The sequence below is a fragment of the Neophocaena asiaeorientalis genome, unplaced genomic scaffold (assembly GCF_003031525.2).
Source record: "Neophocaena asiaeorientalis asiaeorientalis breed wild unplaced genomic scaffold, Neophocaena_asiaeorientalis_V1.1 scaffold155, whole genome shotgun sequence".
NCBI lineage: Eukaryota > Metazoa > Chordata > Mammalia > Artiodactyla > Phocoenidae > Neophocaena > Neophocaena asiaeorientalis.
Genome location: NW_020173040.1, coordinates 4471323 through 4490971, shown reverse-complemented (window position 1 = coordinate 4490971; position 19649 = coordinate 4471323). Strand labels below are relative to the sequence as shown.

Here is a 19649-nt window from a genome sequence, read left to right as displayed (position 1 = left end):
GAGTCCCCTGGGCCCCCCGTAGAGTGTGGTCTGGGAGCCCCTTGCCTCTGGATCGTCCCTAGGGCAGTTTTTAAAACTCCAGACTCCTGGGCTCCCCTCTGGTCCCCTCAGATTTACTACATCCAAGTCTCTGGCACGAGGCCTGGGAACCTACGTTTCGGCACACGCCCCAGGCCATTGGTACCACAGAAAAGTCTGTGTAGCAAAGCCAGCAGAGAAAGCAAAGGGCCCGCAAAGCCCGGAGTCCGCTCTGCAGGAGGGAAGGTTTGCCTGCACCAGCGTTAGGGTTGTCACCCCACTGGGAGAGTCACAGGAAGCACAGACCTCCCAGGGACCAGAGAGCAGACCCAGAGGGCTGCGGTCACTTGCAGGACCAGGGCAGAGTTCTGAGTCTGGAAAGAGGCTGTCGGCAGCACCGGGCTGCTGGCCCGGGACAGGCCTCTCCTTGGGCCCAGCCAGGGCCTGCAATGGGTCAGCCCAGCCCCGTCCCAGGAGCACAGGAGCCTCTCCGGACCGCCTGCTCTCTGCACAGTGGAGGAGAGTATTAGGAGAGCAGCTGACGGTGGGAGGAAGGGGACGGCGAGGCTGGAGATGGCCCCCTTTCGGGGGAGGGGGCCTGGGAGCTGTGTTTATGGAGAACTGGGGGGCAGAGCCTTTACTGTATTTCAGGGCAGTCCCCCCACTCACTCCCTGCCCCTCATTTTTACGCCTCACACCTGGGCTGCCCTGCCTGCCCAGCGCGCAGCCCTGCAGCGTGGCAGCGTGAGAACAACTAGTAGCAGACGTCTGCTCTTTCTCAGTCTTGCCCTCCCAGCTTCAAACAACCAGCGTGAGGGCTTCCCTGGTGGCGCAGTGGTTGGGAGTCCGCCTGCCGATGCGGGGAACGCGGGTTCGTGCCCCGGTTCCTGGGGGATCCCACATGCCGCGGAGCGGCTGGGCCCGTGAGCCATGGCCGCTGAGCCTGCGCGTCCAAGGCCTGTGCTCCGCAACGGGAGAGGCCGCAACAGTGAGAGGCCTGCGTACCGCAAAAAAAAAAACAAAATAAAACAAAATAAAAACAACCAACCAGCGTGCCCCGGAGAAAACCGAAAAACTGGAAAGCTCAAGCATGGCCTTTTCTAGTCCTCAGGGAGCCATCAAAGGCTCAGGGCTGCTCACCTGGAGGGTACCCCCCGGGCCTGTGTCCTCTTGAGGGCTGCATCGCCGATACCACCAGGCGTCAGGGCCCCCCAGGCCCACTGATGCCTCCAGGCAGCTCTGATCGGTGGCCAGGCGCCCTGCGTTGCAGGGTTGCCGATGGAGCCAGAGCGAAAGGGAGTCTCAGAGTGTGCAGCTGGAGAAAGTGGGCTGGGAAGGGCCACTGACACAAGCCTTCCCCTGGGGCCCACGAAAAACTAGGGGTCCTGGCCCTGACCCACTGTGCCCGCCTCTCTGCTCTCACTTCCCGGTGACCTTGACCCCTCCCCGCACATACACATCCTCAAAACCAGAAGATACTGTGATGTGACCCCGCAGAGTACCCCGTAGCCTGGGCCAAGGAGAGACCCTCTCTTGGCAGAAATGTGAGAGCTTGGGGCAGGGGGCAATGAGAAGGAAAAAGAGATGTATCTCTGTGTCTTTTCTTTTTGTTTGGGTGCGTACTGTTTATTCAAAGAAAGATTTGGATTTTGAATTTTTTTCAGAGGCTGAGTAAAATGTACAATCTCCTCCCTTAGTGCTGGCAGCCTTGCCACCCCCAGGCAGGATTTTTACTATGGAAAACCGTCTGTGGCTTCAGGATGTGGGCACTGTTGTGAGCAGAGGACGGGGGCGGGCAGGACGGCACCCGTTGAGCTGGCCTCCCGGGACAGAGGCCCCAGGTCACTGTGGATCTGATCTTGTCCTCTGTGCTGGACCTCAGAGGTCAGCCACAGAGTGGCCAGGGTCGGACACCTCCATTTCTGCAAACACCCCGAGGAGGTAGGAATGATCATCCCCATTTTGCAGGTAGGGAAACGAAGGCCCAGGGAAGTCGAATACATCCCCAAAAGGTCACCGAGCTGGGGACTTGACTTCCCATCAGAACCCAAGGGATGCTGTGCGTGGACCCTGCCCTTGCCTGGACGACGCCCTTTGACCCTGCGTCAGGCCAGGGCCTGCGAAGCCTCGCTCAGCAGAACCCCCGCTGGGCCTGGGTCTCGGAACGGAGACGGAGGCTCTGACCCGGGGGTCCTCTCTCTGATTCCAGTGTGTGGATAACATCCGGTGCAATGGTCTGATGATGAACGCATTTGAGGAAAATTCCAAGGTCACTGTGCCACAGATGATCAAGTAAGTGCCCTGAGCCCCCTCTTGTCCGGGCTGAGCTCCAGAGACCGAGGGCCACACAGTGACCACAAGGGGCTCAGAAGATGCCGCGGTTCATCTCTGGGGTGTGTTAGGTGTTTGATTTCAGTTCACTTCTATTTGGTTGATGGCTTTGGCTTCGTTTTTGTAGTTGTTTGTCTTGAAAATGTGGATTTTCGTATTAGGCTGTTCAACGTAGAACATCAGGAATGACATTTCACGCACTCTGTTTTTTTAAGAACTATTTTTCTTCCGTTTGGGCAATGCCAGGGAGGAAGGGCGAGGGGGCTGCCATCCTCTGAGCTCAGCTCTCTGAGCCCCGCCGGGCAGCGCAACCTCCTGGCCTGCACCAGCCCTGCTTCTCCTCCAGCATCTGCTCGCCTGACCCCCTCACGGTGCCCCCCAGGTGGCCCACTGGTTCCCTGGCCTCCATCTGAACCGTTGAATTCCCGGCTGCTCTGCCCACCTGGCATACGCCAGGGCCCAGCTAACCGACCCCAGGCGTGTTGTCCTGCCCAAAGCAAACCTTGGGGACCCACTGCCTCTTTGCTACTTGAAGTGCACACTCGGGGGAACTGCAGGCCGTTATGTAGTGAGGGTGTGAAAGGTCCCACCCACCCCGTTTCGACAGCAGGCCTGATGAAGCGAGCACGCCAGCAGCTAGGAGCTAGCCCAGGCAGGGTCGTGTACGCCAGAGCTTTCAAGCATCCAGCTGACTTTATGAGGAGTAGCCCCACCTCACCCCATGGCTACATTGTTTAACAGCCGAAGGTGCTGGAGCCCAGAAGGAAGGTCTGGACTTGAAGGCACGAGCCCTGGCCCACAGCTTCTGCTCTGTGTATGATTATGGACAAGTCACTTAACACGTCTGAGCTCGGATCTCTCACCTGTTATTGGGAGATGATAACACCCATCTGCCTACCTCCTGGATTTGTTTCAACGATGAATTTTAAAAACCACATGTAGAATGATGGTTAAATGTATAGTGGGTACTTACTTATATTCTGCAAAGAGTGCGTTTTGAGGCAGTAAAAGTGAGCAGATGAAACCAAAATAAACTCACCTTTGAAAGAAAAAATAACAGCGTTTTAAACTATGATGGTGATAAAGGGAATGGAATATCCAGGTCAAAGTGACAACTCCAAGGACCTGTCGGCTCCCAGACTTAAGCGTGGCCTCCTTGGCAGGAGTGGCCCATGGGCAGTGTCCCCCTGCGAGGGCGCCAAGGGAGCAGAGATGAGCAGACGTGGCCTCCGTCCTCAGGGAGTTCTCCATTTAGTGAGAGAAAGAGACACATAGAACTCGTAAAACGCTAGCGGGTGCTACAGAATAGAATTTGTATGGTGCTACGAACGAGGGTTCAGAGAATGAGTGACTCGTTCACCTGGCACAGCTGGGGAAGACTTTCCCAAGAAGAGGACATCAGAACTGACCTCAAAGGATAAGTTAGGGTTTGCTAAATGGTGGAGGGGGAAGGGCATCCTGGGAAGAGGGAACAGCATGTGCAAAGACGCAGAGGCAGCGAAGCACATGGTGTGTTTGGGGAACAATAAAACGTTCCATGGGGCTGCAGGGTTGGGAGAGTGGTATGTCCTATGGGAAATAACCTTAATGCAATTGTGGCCTCCAAGTTCACTACCAGATAAACTATCCCAGAGGTCTTGGAACAGAAAGGCTCGCAGACCCAATTAAGAAGCTTAACCACACAGTCTAGTGAATCAATTTTAAACACTTAGTGAGAAACCAGGGGAAAGAGAAGGGATAGTAGGTTAGCGCCTGTTACACGTAGTTGCGTGAGCTAGTTACACCATGGCCATTGTCCAGCCTCTCTCCCTGCCCCATCTACCTTCCTTGTTGATGGAGCGGCTACAAGGACCAGAGTTGAAGCTTGATCAGTGGATCCAGGGGCACACGCTTGCTCTGTCTGAGAAGTCGGGGCAAGTATGTCTGGCCACAGTGGCAGCTCACCAGTTAGACTGAAGAAGAGCTACAGGTTTATCTATAGTTCTGGGACAGAGGGTAGAGGGTCAGGATGGATGTCGCCAGTGGGTGGCTGACTTAAGACATGAATATTGAGTGTACACTATGCCTCGTGAATATTAAGTGTAGCTTGAATGTTTGGTGCCTTGTGAGTATTTAGTGCATGCTTGGTCCTTCCACCCCTCCTATTTACATTTGGTACATGAATGCTTTACTTAGTGTATATATACGCCTGCCATGGCTCACAAGCTGTTTGCTCCTTCGTCTGTCCTCCTTTTTTGTTTCTCTTATTTTTTATAGCACGACTGTATTTTCTTAAACAATACAGCGGGCTGAAGAGGTGGGCAGGAGTCAGATAATAGTAACGTGACAGGTGAGGAGTTGGGTTTTCTTCTGTAGGTGTTAGCGTTGCACCCAAGGCGGTGACGCGCGCCCCCTGGTGGCCAGGGATAGAGTGGCAACAGAGAGCCTGGCTGGAAAAAGGCATCAGCGGTGTAGCTGGAGGGTCCGTGGCTGGGGGGACATTCCCTAGATGTGTTCCCCGTAAGCCTCTGAGTTTCTGGCATGGTTCCCATTTCAGATACCCCACCCTGTTGTCAGACTGAATTAAGAGCGTCCTGATTTTTGGTTTGCAATACAAAGAAACATTTAGTCCCATGCACCCTGAGTATTCCTGCTACCCTCCCGACACACTGCATCCTGGCCCTCTGGTGGGTAGATGCTAGTGGCAGTGTTTGAGAGGAAGGTCCCAGAGAATGAAGGTCATCAACCACCAGCAGCCCAAAGATCCAAGAAGTCTCATTCCATCTGCCCTGGGTCCTGAGGCTCTGCCCCAACATGTGACCTCAAGGACAGGTAGACCCAAGGCGGGGCACTCCCCCTGCAGAAGGAAGAAGAGGGAAGCCCTTTCCAATCAAGCCCAGGCCTCTCGATGCCTGGGAGACAGGAATGCCACTTGGAGTTTCGTCAAGAAGTAGTGGGGGGCTTCCCTGGAGGTCCAGTGGTTAAGACTTTGCCTTCCAGTGCAGCGGATATGGGTTCGATCCCTGGTCCAGGAGCTAAGATCCCACATGCCTCGCAGCCAAAAAACCAAAACGTAAAACAGAAGCAATATTGTAACAAATTTTAATAAAGACTTTAAAAATGGTCCACGTCAAAAAAAAAAAATCTCAAAAAAAAAAAAGTATTGGGAGAGCAAAGAGAGAGAGGCAGGGCTGAATTTACAGTCAAAAGATGCTTGTGTTGTGAGGGACCGAAAACCCCTTCTAGCAGGACTGGTAAATATCTAACACACAAGCCAGCCATTTGGGTCAGAATCCGGAATCCGTGGCAGACATTACTAATGGGTCACGGCAGTCTTTAAGGCTGAGCCTGTAATGGTCAACACAGCCCCAGGCAGTTACTCCCAGTCTGGCAGAACTGGTATCCAGGATGAAAGCTGTTTTTATCACTGCTTTATTGTGCCGTCCCATTTTACAGATAGGGCAACTAAAGTCCAGAATAGGTTTACGCAACATTGGAGTTGCCAGAGGCACCATCACCAACAATGATTGTGAGGCTTGCGACAGAGAAGAAGGGGGCAAGGGAGGTTGATAGAAAAGGGAGGGCTTGGGACTTCCCTGGTAGTCCAGTGGTTAAGACTCCCCACTCCCAATGCAAGGGGGCTCGGGTTCGATCCCCGGTCGGAAAACTAAGATCCCGCATGCTGCATGGTACTGAAAAAAAACAAAAACAATAAATAAATAAATAAAATATAAATAAATCTTTTAAAAAATTCCATTAACCCTTGGAAAAAAAAAGAAAAGGGAGGGCTTTTCTCACTTTCTCTACCCCCCTCCAGTGGCAGAAGGAGCCCAAAAAGAAGGTGCTAGAAGCAAACCCTTGCCAGAGGGGTCCAATAATCACCACTGAGGATGTCAGGTCTAGGCTGGACGCTTCGGGATCCATGGTGTGTGAGGAGTTGCACTGTCCTTCTAGAAGGTGCAGTCCCATGGTGGGGACCTGGCTTGAGTTAAGGGAGTCCTTTCACCCAAGGGCCGAGGGCAGCTCTCCAGGGATGGTGCCACTGAGTCCTTCCCATCTGCAAGTACTTTCTCCTGCCCACTGTCTTTCAGTTTTGCTTCTCTGCAACTTTTCTTCTTCCTTTAGAGGTTTGTAGTCAACTGGCTGGATCCCTGTCTGTCTATTCCATGCCGCTTACATTTTCTCTCCTCACTTGAACCTCTCCACCTTCTCTGCATTCTGGGAAAATTTCTCAAGTTGGCTTCTTGTGTCACTCATTTGATTTTCTGAGTCTGTCATCTGCTGTTACTTGCACTCATGTCCTCTGGTTCAACACTCTTGTCTTTCGTTTCCAAGAAATCTTTCTGATCTCAGATGATTTCCTCTTCCTGGTTGCTTCTTGTGGTTCGGTCAATGCAATATATATTCTCCTGAATCTCGGTGAAAAATAAAACAGGTGTTTTCTAAAATGTTCTGTGTCTTGCAGCAAAGCTACCTTAGAAGGAATCATTCCTGTTTCTTCAGGATTTTCTCTTTTCAAACTGAAAGAAGAGAGACCTGTGGATGTTTAGACCCAGCTCAGCCCTCAGGTCCTCAGCCCACTATGGTCTGGTTGACCACCAGACGCCTGTCCTCACGTGTTGGCAGCCTGAGAGGAATGGGACTTGCTGCCACCAGATCCAATTTGGAAGGTCCCAGGAGAGGACTTGGATTGCTCTGGCTCGGGTTATACCCTCACCCGATGCAAAAATCACTTTGGCCAGGGATGAAGGACTTTGATAGATCTAATCCAGGATGACTGCTCAGCCCTGAGGGTTTCCCTTTTAGTCCAGCTGATGTAATGCAGGCTATGTTAATTGACCCTAATGCTTTAAGAAGCAGCCGAGGTGAGGTCAAGGAGGAGATGACCTCTCCCTACAAAGACTGAGAAGGTTGAATAAATTGCTAAGGATTCTGCCCCGCCTTGGCACGGGGTGGGGGTGGGGGGGCGGAGGTTTATAATAAATGACCATGGCAACTTCACCCTTTGTAGCTCTTCATAACTAAGGGAGGAGAGATGTCAGCAGATTGCTGGCAGAAGGAGCAGCCAGTAACAAAAATGTGTAGGACTTTTAGACTTAGAAAAAAAATTAGACCCTTGGGGATTGAATTAAGCTATTCGTCATATCTGCTGACACTTGCTCATGTAGTTTTTAATTTTGGATTGTGAGCTCATTTTCAGTGGGGGGTTTATCTTTGAATGTCTTGTAGAGCCTGGTTGACAGATGCCCTTCCTTAAAGGTCTTGCATTTGTTTCCACCAGTTGCCCCAGGAGCATTACATCCTGTGACTACACTAATACTCTTTGGGCTTCCCAGACCACAAAGATAGTAGGTATTTGTCTTCCAAAACCACTGGAAGGGCAAATAATACACTCTCGAGGGAGCTTGATGCTCTCCACATGCTCCCCCCTCACAGCCTGGGCTAAAACAGAAAACTTGCAATCTTCCTTTCCTGGTGGGTAGATTTTTCTAGGCCCCCTTTCACTGAGCCTATAACCCTTCAAGGGTCCCAGCTTTACATGGGGGGTCTCACTCCAACTCCCTCCACGCACAGGCCCAGGCCTGGTCTACTTCTCTGTTGAAACCAAGGCACTTGGTTTCCAAGAGCAACAAATGCCCTAAAGGCAGCTAAAGCATCAACTGGTTTCCAAATTTCTCTTCATTTTTGGCCCCTGGAAATTTCCCGTATATTTTTTGCCCCTAGTTGTTTTTTTTTTATTGAGATATAATTCACATAACATAAAACTCACCATCTGAAAGTGTACAATTCAGTGGATTTTAGTATATTCACTGTGTTGTGTAACCATCACCACTGTCTAATTCCAGAATATTTCCATCACCCCAAAAAGAAACCCCATGCATATTAGCAGTCACTTCCAGTTCCCCCCTATACCTACCCCCTGGCACCCACCACTCTACTTTCTGTGTCTATAGATTTGGCTCTTCCGGATATTCCATATAAATGAAATCCTACAATGTGTGGACTTTTGTGACTAGGTTCTTTCACCTAGCATGTTCTCAGGAGTCATCCATGTTGTGGCATATATCAGTATTTCATCCCTTTTTATGGCTGAATAGTATTCCATTTTATGGGTAGATCACATTCTGTTTATCCTTTCATCAGTTCATAGACATTTGGGTTGCTTCCACTTTGGGGCAATTATGAATAACGCTGCTCTGAACATGTGTGTCCATGCTTTTGTGTGAACGGACTTTCTTCATAGCTTGTGAACGTGGCAGTGTATTATTTTTAAGTTTGTTATATTTCATCCAGCATTTCTAAGAGTTTTATAATGTCAGGTCTTCAGGTATTACTGGGAAAAAGAAGTTGCAGCCCATTGTTCCTCAACGTCAGTCTTCCAGAGCTTTCCTTGTTCCCGTCACAAGCCACCCCGTCCTTCATCCCTCCCTCCATCCTTGGCTGTTGGTGCGCTGGGGAGACAGTGATGGGTGTTCCGTGGTCCAGCCCTCGGGGAGCTCGCAGCCCGGTCGGGGAGACAGCCACGGACTCAGACACCTTCAGACCCAAGTGCCTTCTCCGTCCCTCCTCCCTCCTCAGGTCCGACGCCTCCTTATATTGTGATGACGTGGACATTCGCTTCAGCAAAACCATGAACTCCTGCAAAGTGCTGCAGATCCGGTATGCCAGCGTGGAGCGGCTGTTGGAGAGGCTGACGGACCTGCGCTTCCTGAGCATCGACTTCCTCAACACCTTCCTGCACTCCTATCGCGTCTTCACCACCGCCGTCGTGGTCCTGGACAAGCTCATCACCATCTACAGGAAACCCATCAGTGCCATCCCCGCCAGGTGGGCAGGTCTCCTCCTCCCGGGCCGACCCGCACAGCTTCTGGGCCCAGGAGGGAGACTGAGCTGGGCAGCGGACTGGAACCTGAGCTGGGGGGATGAGGGCCCCACCCCCACCCCGGGAACCAAGCCCGCCCTTTGCAAAGAGGTGGGGGAGGGCTGACCTGCCTGACGCTGCTTCTCAGCCCCAGCTTTCTCCATCTCCCACCCCAGGCTCCTGGGGTGGGGTAGAGTTTGGGCGGGGGGTGGGGGGGGTCGCCTCCTCCACAGGACAGGGTTTCCCCACCTTCCCTATTTAAGAAAGGAAAAAAAGAGGAGGGGCGGAGTCAAGGGGAGAGAAAGAGACAGAGAGAGAATCTTATCCCCTCTCTGCTTCGACCACGTCCTGCTCTGAAGAAGAGAGTCACTTTTTGCACACTTGGGGTGGTTTTCCACCTATGGAGGGCTGGCCACCTGAGCCTTGGCTTCAAGGCCATCTTTTCCATCTGTGTTGTCACAGCTCAGCCCTGTGGGGGGCCAACTGGGACCAGAAAGGTCAAGAGACTTGCCCCGGGGCTCCTGGAAGTCTGTGGCAAAGTGGGGACTTGAACCCAGGACCCTGGTCTCGTTGAGCCCATGCGGCCACCCCTGTCTGAGTCCGGGTGACAGGCAGGGCGGAGGTCCCCCCCTTGCATTCCTTTCCCACCTGTCCTCCTCACGTCCCAGCTTTAACCAGCCTTCAGCTGCCCACCCCCAGCCCGGCCAAGCTTTGAGGGGCCTGGTGGGGTCACTGTGAACCCAGGGTCCCTGCCAGGTTAGAGTTCTAAGGGCAGGCACGTCCCACACGGCAGGGTCAGGCGCTAGACTGGCCGAGACCCGGGGCCAGCCCAAAGAGCCAGCCTCAGAACTTCAACATTTACCAGTCCAACTGCTGGGGACCCAGCTTAGTGAACAGAGACCTTTACCCCCATCTCGCCAGATGATTACCCAGCCAAGGGTGGTACCAACGAGGCACCACGGGGGCAGGTCAAACCCAGCAAGACCCTACCCGCAGCCCAGTTTGAGATGGTGAGGAAGGTAGCTATCAATCCTCACCCAGCAGAGGGGAAAGTGAGGCACAGAGGAATGAAGGACCTGCCTGAGGCTACCCAGCAGTATAGGTCAAGTTCAGGGACCCTGATCAACCTCACTGCTCCAGGAGGGGCCTGCCAGGAAAGGAGGAAGGCCAACTGGTGCTTTCCTTTCCTGCCTGAACCTCCAGGCGGGGGCAGGGAGGCCTGCAGACTCTAACCATCCCCCCGCCCCGCCCCACGCCTCTGCTGCCCGCAGGCCAGCTGCCCGGAGTACACCTCCGTCCCCTCCCCCAGCCCCTCCCTGTCCGCCTCCCCGCAATGCTGCAGTTCACCTGCTAAACCTCAGCAGCCGGCTTCCCAGGGCTCTGAGAGAGCAGGAAAAACTGCCCCATCCAGGATGGAGTCACGCCTGAAAAGCAATCGCCGTCATTCCTGAGGGATCCAGCAGGTCACCCGCCCCCCCTCCCCCGGAACCTGGGAACCCCCTGGGATTCCACCCAGCAGGCAGAGCCTGTAGTGGGAAGAGGCAGGTTCGGCCCTACCGCCTTGACCAAACCCCTTCACCTCTCTGAGCCTGTTTCCTGTCTGTGAAATGGGAATACCAGCACCTTCCCCCTGGGGCAACCGTGAGGATTAAGAGATGAGGTCTGTCCCATGCTGAATACATTCCATGCACGCGAGCTGCTGTTTGTGCTATCATGTATGTATCACCTGTTCCCAACCTGGCCCTGAGCTGTGGGCCCTGCCTGCAGACGGTAGGAGCGTGGCCAGGGCTGCTGGGAGCCTCCCGCCCCCCAAGTTTACACCTGAGGCTGATCAAGTGCCCAGGTGGGGTGGAAAGGACACTGGGTCTACAGTCAGGAGGCATCAAATGAGTCATTTCCCATCTCCGAGTCTCAGCTTCATCCATAAACTCTCTGGACCTGGGTGAGAAGGACATCAGAGGTGCTGGTGACACAGAGCCCATGCTGGGGACACCGAGCCCATGCTGGGGACAGAGAGAGGTTTCTCAGAAGCCTGCAGGTCAGGAAGACCCACAGCATCATGGGTCAGCTGCTGCTGCTGACCAGTGGGATACAAAGAGGGAGCATCAGGCAGACCTACCGCGCCACCAAAGTCCCTGTCCCCCTCCCGGAACAGGACACTTGGGCCTATAGACACCTGGCCACAGACCATTGAACTACCCGGCCCCTTTGACGTGGCTTCCTCTCAAACCTGCCCACTCAGAGGACCAGCCCGGCGGTCAGGGAGCATGAGGATGAGGGAGCCACTGCTGCCCCGCTGAGCCCCCCAGGAGACGGGGGACCCCCAGGCCTGGGCCGGCAGCCAGGCCTACACTGACCGTTTGTTTTCATCCCCTCCCTGGCCCTCCCCCCAGGTCATTGGAGCTCTTGTTCGCCAGTGGCCAGAACAACAAGCTCCTGTACGGCGACCCCCCCAAGTCGCCGCGCGCCACCCGCAAGTTCTCCTCACCCCCACCCCTGTCCATCACCAAGACGTCATCCCCGAGCCGCCGGCGGAAGCTCTCCCTAAACATCCCCATCATCACGGGCGGCAAGGCCCTGGACCTGGCCGCCCTCAGCTGCAACTCCAACGGCTACACCAGCATGTACTCGGCCATGTCGCCCTTCAGCAAGGCCACGCTGGACACCAGCAAGCTGTACGTGTCCAGCAGCTTCGCCAGCAAGATTCCAGATGAGGGCGATATGAGCGCTGAGAAGCCCGAAGAATCCTCAGCTCCCAGCAAGCAGAGTGAGTGGATGCGAGGGCCAAGCTGCCCCTTGCTCAGGGCCCACTGAGGCCGACCCAGCCCCACCGGGAGGCTGGGGGTCCTGGCCAGATGGTGGTGGCAGTGCAGAGCCTGGGCGGGGGAGAGGCAGGCAGAGATGCCCAGGAAGTGGGATGAGTGTCCCTCCCGCTGCCCTGATGACAGCTTTCTCTTGCATCCTCGTATCTGTCCATCTCTGCAGTGGACGTGTCCTGGGTCAGGCCCCAGTCAGGGCCTAGGAGAGAAGAGGGCATCAGATGGGGCTCCCGCAGCCCGGGGTTCACAGTGTGGCTGAGGAACAGGACCAGACACGGAAACATGGGCACCTGATGCATGTGGTGTTAGAGGGGCGCTTGAGGGACCCCGAGCATGGAGTGGGGACGCCATCGGGAGAGTCTGAGAAGGCTTCCTGGAGGACCTATTAGATCTAGATTTGTCACCAGGAGGAAGGGAGAACATTCTAGACAAAGGGAATGGAGTGGGCAAGACTGAGAAGCAAGGAAAAGCATTGTGTGTTCAGGCAACACCGTGAAACTCAGCACACCTGGAACACTGGGTGTGGGGCAGTGGCCGGAGGTGATGCCGGGCAGGCTGGGCCCGCCCTGCTCTCAGAAGCCCAACCATTCTAGAATGGCATTGTTGGGAGGATTGTCTGGTTGTGTCTTAGGTTGGGTCAGCCCACATCCTGGGTGACACCAGCCTTGTCTTGGTTAGCACACATGTGCATATATACATACACACATCCGTATACACACACGAACACACAACCCTGGGCTGGATGGAAGCCCCAGCCTTCGAGGAGGAGGCCTTTGAAAAAAATTTTAAGGTGGTCGGAAGTTCTGTCCCCTGAGTTGAGAAGAGGGAAGTCAGCAGGACGACCAGCAGACGGCAAAGCCGGGGAGGGGTAAAGCCCCCAGGAGCTTCCGGTACCAAGTGACGTTTACTGCGGCGCATACAGTAAATAGGGGACAGGCGCAGCCAAAAGTCAGTAACCAGTGTAACAGCCAACCAGAGAGCCCCAGATGCCGTCCCGCAGGAGCGGAGGACGGAGTCCCTGGCAGGGCAACATCTAGGGGCACAGAACTCCATCTGCCACAGCCTGCAGTGAGTCCAGGCCTGACGCGTGATAAGATGTGATGCGAGACGGTCCCGAGAAGTCATCTCATCTCATCTCATACTTTTTTCTTTTTTAAAAAAAAATTTATTTATTTTATTTATTGATTTTTTGGCTGTGTTGGGTCTTCGTTGCTGCACTTGGGTTTTCTCCAGTTGCGGCGAGCAGGGGCTACTCTTCGTTGCGGTGCACGGGCTTCTCATTATCATGGCTTCTCTTGTTGAGGAACATGGGCTCTAGGCGTCCGGGCTTCAGTAGTTGTGGCACGCGGGCTCAGTAGTTGTGGCTCGCGGGCTCTAGGGCACAGGCTCAGTAGTTGTGGCGCACAGGCTTAGTTGCTCCGCGGCATGTAAGATCTTCCCGGACCAGGGATCAAACCCGTGTCCTTTGCATTGGCAGGTGGATTTTTAACCACTGTGCCACCAGGGAAGCCCCTCGTACCGGGCTTCTTGACCAGTGATCCAGGTGACCCTGAACCTGTCTAACTGTGCACAAGAGTTTGTGTGTGTGTGTGTGTGTGTGTGCGTGCACACATATGGACATTCTTTTCTAAAGAGGAGACCTATAGCTCTCTTTGGCTTCTCACAAAGGTCAGATGTAACTCCACTTACTTTCTAGTTGGGGAAACTGAGGACCAGAGAGGTGAAGAGTTTTCGACCAAGATCTCACCACGCCAGAGCTGGACTTTTGATATAATTCATCTGCTTTCCCCGAAGTGTGGAAACCATGAGTCTCCCAAGATGTAGGGGGACTGCCCAAACCAGGATACTTTTGATAGTGACCGGGTGCATGGGACAAGAGGTATAAAGCAGGATTTTATATCCTAGACGGTCACCCTAAGATGCTTCACACGCACACCGAAAAAGCAGGGAGTGGGGTAGTACCTTTTTTCTCAAAGTGTGGTCCGTGGACCAGCCTCGTGGGCATCACCCCTCCTGGGCCCCACCCCAGACCTCTGAACCGGAATCTGTATTCTAACAAGATCCCCAGGTGTGTCCATTAAGGTTTGAGGAGCCCTGGCAGAGCAAAAGCCACCTTGGAGATTGACAGGTCCATCAGCAAGTAAAAGGTCTGATGGGGCCCTGTGGCAAATGAAGCTGTTATACTATCCTCAACAGGTATATGCCAAGCCTACTCCGTTTGCTTCATTAAATTCTAGACCCGCGTTTAAAAGTCATTGACGATTTGAGAAACATCAAATCGTTTCCTTCTTTTCTCCCAGGCTCAGAAGTCTCCATGAGGGAAGAGTCAGATAACGATCAAAACCAGAGTGACGAAGGTGACACTGAGACATCACCAACCAAATCTCCAACAACACCAAAATCGGTCAAAAGCAAAAATTCCTCAGGTACAATCCACCGACACGAAACCACGGGTCAATTCCAGAGGACATGTGCCATCCAGGCGGGGGAGAAGGTGACGGGTCAGGCTGAGGAAAGGCCAGTGGGGGTCACGCCTTCTGTTTTATGAGTGACTCCTAAGTGCAAGAACTCAGCTGCACTTCACGACCCCGGGGGCTGCAACACCGGCTGGTAAATCCTGCTTTTCAACTCAGCAGAATCACTGCCCTGACCTCAGACAAGACTACCTAACCCACCCAACGCAGATGGGCAGGAAGGCCCAGTATTTGGCTTCATTCATGGAAAGATCCAGGTTCAGAAGGTGTTTCCTGAGCTGCTGCTACATATCACGCTCTGGGCCAGGCTCTTTAATAACATCCGACACCTTGCAGCGGGGCCAGGACATTCCTGTTTTTTTCATCTAAGGGAAAAGTCTCCGAGAGGTTGTGGTGATGCCCACCCAAGTCTCAGACTCATGACCCTGGAGGGTTCTCGGGGAGCCACTGGGTCTCTGGTTCCCGTTAAGCACTTCCCCACATACAGGGGTCTCTGAGCTACCCAAAGGTGAGGCATAAGCTTATGGAAGCCCCTGGTCCCACATACAAGGTGCAGCCTGAACCCCGAACTCCCCAACTCCCCAGGCCCTCTGAGGAGATCCAGTAAGTCACAGGGTCACCCACCTGCAGAGAGAAGCTGCCCAGACACACTGCAGGCCTACCACAGCCCCTCGGGTACACGGAAGCAGATCTCACAGACAGCCAAATTCCAGAAATCAGCTTTGAGTTTTAACGTCAGTCATTTGCCTCACTGCATAAGTGCTGTTACTTTCTCCTAAGGATGGATTGCTCTCCAGAGATTTACAAGCTGAAGCTTAAGGTTTCTGGAGTGAGATTCTGCTACTCTTACTGCTAAAAAAATAATGATTATTATTAATTGCATTGATATTCCGTGGCATATATATTGGGTCGGCCAAAAAATTCATTTGGGTTTTTCCGTAAGATACAGCTTATCACACAATACTAAGTACTTCCTTCTGTGTTAACTCCTTTCATCTTTACATCCACCTTTTGAAGCAGGTGTTAATATCCCTATTATCCAGAGATTATTTTGACTCAGAGAGGTTAGGTAATTTACCCAAGGCCACACAGCTAGTACAGGGGGTGAGGACTCAGAGTGCAGTGCTCTTTCCACCCCACCGTGCCAGGGAGACCGTCAGTATGAGTTATCCATGTCAGACACTGGACAGGTTATGTGTTCATTCCAAATAGACTGAAAGGGAAAGACAACTCACGATGCTGTCCTCAAGCAGGGCTGTGCCCAGCTGGGCCTAAGAGGTAAAGGATTTGGAGCTGCAGAGGGATGGAAGGGGCAGAGGGTTGGTGGGACCTTCTCAACTCAGCAGGAGAAACAGAGGGGGACAGGGGCTTTCCCTACTCTGAGGCAGCCCTGGGGTGACATGGCATGGCATGAGCGTGTCCCTTCCCGGGGACCCCAGCAGGGGAACAGACCCCGCTGCCACCACCTGAAAAGCCGTGGGTGCAGTGAGCACAGCCAGCCCGTCTTGGGCCCCTTCTAGCCTCAGGACCCCTGGTTTCCTGAGCCGAGGGCTGGACCAGGAAGAACTGACAAGTGGTTCCGTGCTCTCCACAGAGTTCCCACTCTTCTCTTATAATAATGGAGTTGTCATGACCTCCTGTCGCGAGCTGGACAGTAACCGCAGTGCCCTGTCAGCAGCCTCCGCCTTTGCCATAGCAACTGCAGGCGCCAACGAGGGCACCCCAAACAAGGAGAAGTACCGGAGGATGTCCTTGGCTAGCGCAGGTACGGGGGATCGCTCACGGCTGGTGATGACAGCCGTGGCCCCGGGGGCTTGTCCCCCTTCGAATGTGGAGCGCCTGCTGCCCCAGGGCTTGTTGTGGGCCGAGCCTCCTGCCTGGAGGACCCTTCCTCCTCACCCACCCCGTCTGCTACTCCAAACCTCTGCTCGGAGTCAAGCCCACTGCCCACGGGAAGCTCGGCCATCCCCACCACCTCCCACTACCACGACACTGATCCTGCAGAGAAGGGGTCCCGGAGGGCTCTGGTCCAGTGTGGCCCTGTCTGGAGAGGCTGCCAGACGCCTCCAGCAGCCCCTGAAAGGTGCCGAGGTCCGGGAGAGGCGGGACTGTGTCCACAGAGAAGTCGTGACATCCAGTCTCACTGGTCAGAACCTGGGATGGTTGTCACATATTTTCTCATCCCCTGCCCATAGCCCACCCGCCAGCAGCCATGCGGGGCAGCCCGACTTCCCCAGATCTGGGCTCTGAGTCTGGACTAGAGGCCAGTGCTGTTCCTTATCCTCGCGTCCCCACTCTTGCCTCTGCCACATGTGCCGCCAGGCTTTCCCCCCGACCAGAGGAACGGAGACAAGGAGTTTGTGATCCGCAGAGCGGCCACCAATCGCGTCCTGAATGTGCTCCGCCACTGGGTCTCCAAGCACTCTCAGGTGGGTGGGACTAACCCCGGGGCGGGCTGCTGGGAACCCGAGGCCTCTGACCCCAGGAGCCAGCCACCCTGATATTCTCGGGAGGGCCTGCTCAGATCCCCTACAAGGGGACCTAGGACATTCCAGGGGACGAGGGGCCTCTGCTCTCCACCTCTGTCTACAGCAGGGATACCTCCCAGAGCCTGGCCCAGGGGTGTAGCGGTCAAGATCAAGGGATGGTCCTTGATCTTGCCCAGTGCCTTCTACCTCTGGGTCTGGAGGCTCCACTGACGCCCGGCCAGGCAGCTAGGGAAGAGGGGAGTGAGACGGGCAGCCTGCCGTGGGCAGGAGTCGAACCCTCAGGCTCCTCCTCTGGCCGGGCCGGGACCACCCCAGGGCAGCTGGAACAGTAGCCACAGCCACCCTCCCTTCTTCCCCACAGGACTTTGAGACCAACGACGAGCTCAAATGCAAGGTGATCAGCTTCCTGGAGGAGGTCATGCATGACCCGGAGCTCCTGACCCAGGAGCGGAAGGCTGCAGCCAACATCATCAGGTAAGGGCTGAGGTCGGCCTGCTGGGATGGGGCCCTGTGCTCGGCCTCCGGACGGCTGGCCAGAGGCAGGGAGGCGAGGAGGGACAGTCCCAGGCCGCAGGACTGCCTCAGGCAGGTGTGCTGGGAGGATCTCGGGGCAGCCAGGCTCTGGAGTGGGCTATCCATGTGTAGTTCTCCCCTCTGCCTGCCCCCGTCAGGCCTTGAGGCAAGAAGGTGTCTGCTTCTCCATCCACACCCACTGCGAACACCTGTCTAGCCCATGCCGTCCTGCGTGGTAGCCACTAGCGACATATAGGTGTGAAATCTCAATTAAAATTAAATAAAATTTAAAATTCAGTTCTGGGACTTTCTGGCGGTCCAGTGGTTAGGACTCGGAGCTGTCACTGCAGGGGGCTTGGGTTCCATCCCTTGTCAGGGAAGATCCCACATGCCACCCAGACAAAAAAATATATATATATATATCATTAAAAAAAATAAATTAATAAAATTCAGCTCCTTGGTCACACGAGCCACAGGTGGCTGGTGCCTCCATACTGGGCAGCATAAAGAACATTCCCATCGTTGAGGAGGGTCCTGTTGAACAGCACCGGCAAGCCCCTGTTTCTAGGTGCTCAGGGAATGTCTGTTGAATTGAGTTAAATTGTCCCCAAACCTGCCCTTTTTCCTCCTGCCCCAGACTGCCTCTCCTGACAGAGGTCAGAGGTCAGGTGGCCCCACGTCCAAGCCCTGCTGGCTCAGACAGTGACTCGCTGTGTGACCTTGGGCAAGCCCCTTCTCTGAACCTCGTTTTTCTCCTCTGTAAAATGGGCGAACAGGGCTTCCCAGGCGGCGCAGTGGTTGAGAGTCCACCTGCCGATGCAGGGGACACAGGGTCGTGCCCCGGTCCGGGAAGATCCCACATGCCACAGAGCGGCTGGGCCCGTGAGCCATGGCCGCTGAGCCTGCGCGTCCGGAGCCTGTGCTCCGCAACGGGGGAGGCCACAATAGTGAGAGGCCCGCGTACCGCAGAAAAAAAAAAAAACAAAAATAAAATGGGCGAACAACACCCACTTCCAGGGCTGTGGTGAGGCTGTGGTGAGATCGTGCTGATGCCTCTGCAGGTCTTTCAGGGGTGTTGGGTGCAGGCCCCAGTCCATCCACCGCTCCCATCCTGCTGACTCAGGCTGCCCTCCGGCCCTGCCCAGGTGCACGGGCTCGCGGTTAGGCCTCACCTCCTCACCTCTTGCCTGGCTCCGGCTGCCCCTCTCTGTCCCGCGGTCATGGTCTCTGACCCAGACTTACAGCCACTTCCCTGCCGACAACCCAGTCTGCAGTCTTCCTCCAGCCAGACGATCCACTTTGCTTTCCCAAGGCCCGTGCTGCAGGCCCCGTCGTTCCTGCAGGCTCAGCGTCCTAGAATCTCTTCCACACCTCCCTGCCTTCAGTACCTGCCCCCTAGACACACACGCACACACACACGCACACGTACGCATACGCGCACACACACATGCACAGAGTCAGCCACCAGGTCCCCCAGGCGCCTCTTCCTGGTTCCCGGGAGGCTTGCAGGGCTGTGCTGGGAACTTGAGCCTATCGGCCAAAGTCCCCCTCGGTCAGGGAGCTTGTGTGGGATGCTGCCGGGGTGCAGGGGAACGAGCCGGCTGTGCTGTTGGGCAGCCCTGGTGTGGACGGTGGACCCACCAAGCCCCAGCTGCGGGTCTGCAGGTGAGATTCCTCTGAGCCACTGCTTCCTCGGAGGGAGAGCGCCAGTGACTCAACCAGGCCCCGCAGCCTCCTGAGTGTCCCCCCCAGCCCCAGCTTGGCTCTCAGGCCCATCCCTGAGATTCACGATCGCTGTCGGAACGAGGGCACAGCACTTTGGCCTGACTCCGAGGGTCCACCCTCATTCCCCACCACTGCTTGGGACCCACTCAGCTGTACTCAGCCGCCCATCAATGGCGCCCCACCTCCGGGCCTTTGGCCCCCACACTGCTGTCTCCCACCATCCTCCGTCTCTCCCGTTTGGATGGCTTCCCAGCCCCTCCTGGCCTCTCTGATCCTCCAGTCCTGAAGCTCCTTCCCCTCCTTCCCTCCATCATCCAATAGGCACGCAGGAGCACGGACCACATGCCCAGCCCCGTGCCGGGTACCAGAGCTACAGGGACAAATCGGACATCACTCTGCCCTCAGGGGCTCCCGGCGGGGCGAGGGGGGGGGGGGGGGG

General features: G+C 55.0%; 1 protein-coding gene across 3 annotated transcripts in view; it reads left to right on the top strand.

The window, feature by feature from the left end:
• The window catches only part of RASGRF1 (Ras protein specific guanine nucleotide releasing factor 1), a 105342-nt gene that overhangs the window by 60976 nt on the left and 24717 nt on the right, over nt 1-19649 (top strand). For all 3 annotated transcript variants that reach the window (XM_024742710.1, XM_024742712.1, XM_024742711.1), the window contains 7 exons: nt 2228-2310; nt 8908-9156; nt 11584-11957; nt 14310-14435; nt 16078-16248; nt 16806-16912; nt 17334-17446. In XM_024742710.1, the coding sequence (XP_024598478.1) occupies nt 2228-2310; nt 8908-9156; nt 11584-11957; nt 14310-14435; nt 16078-16248; nt 16806-16912; nt 17334-17446 (1223 nt within the window). The remainder of the gene's footprint in view (nt 1-2227; nt 2311-8907; nt 9157-11583; nt 11958-14309; nt 14436-16077; nt 16249-16805; nt 16913-17333; nt 17447-19649) is intronic.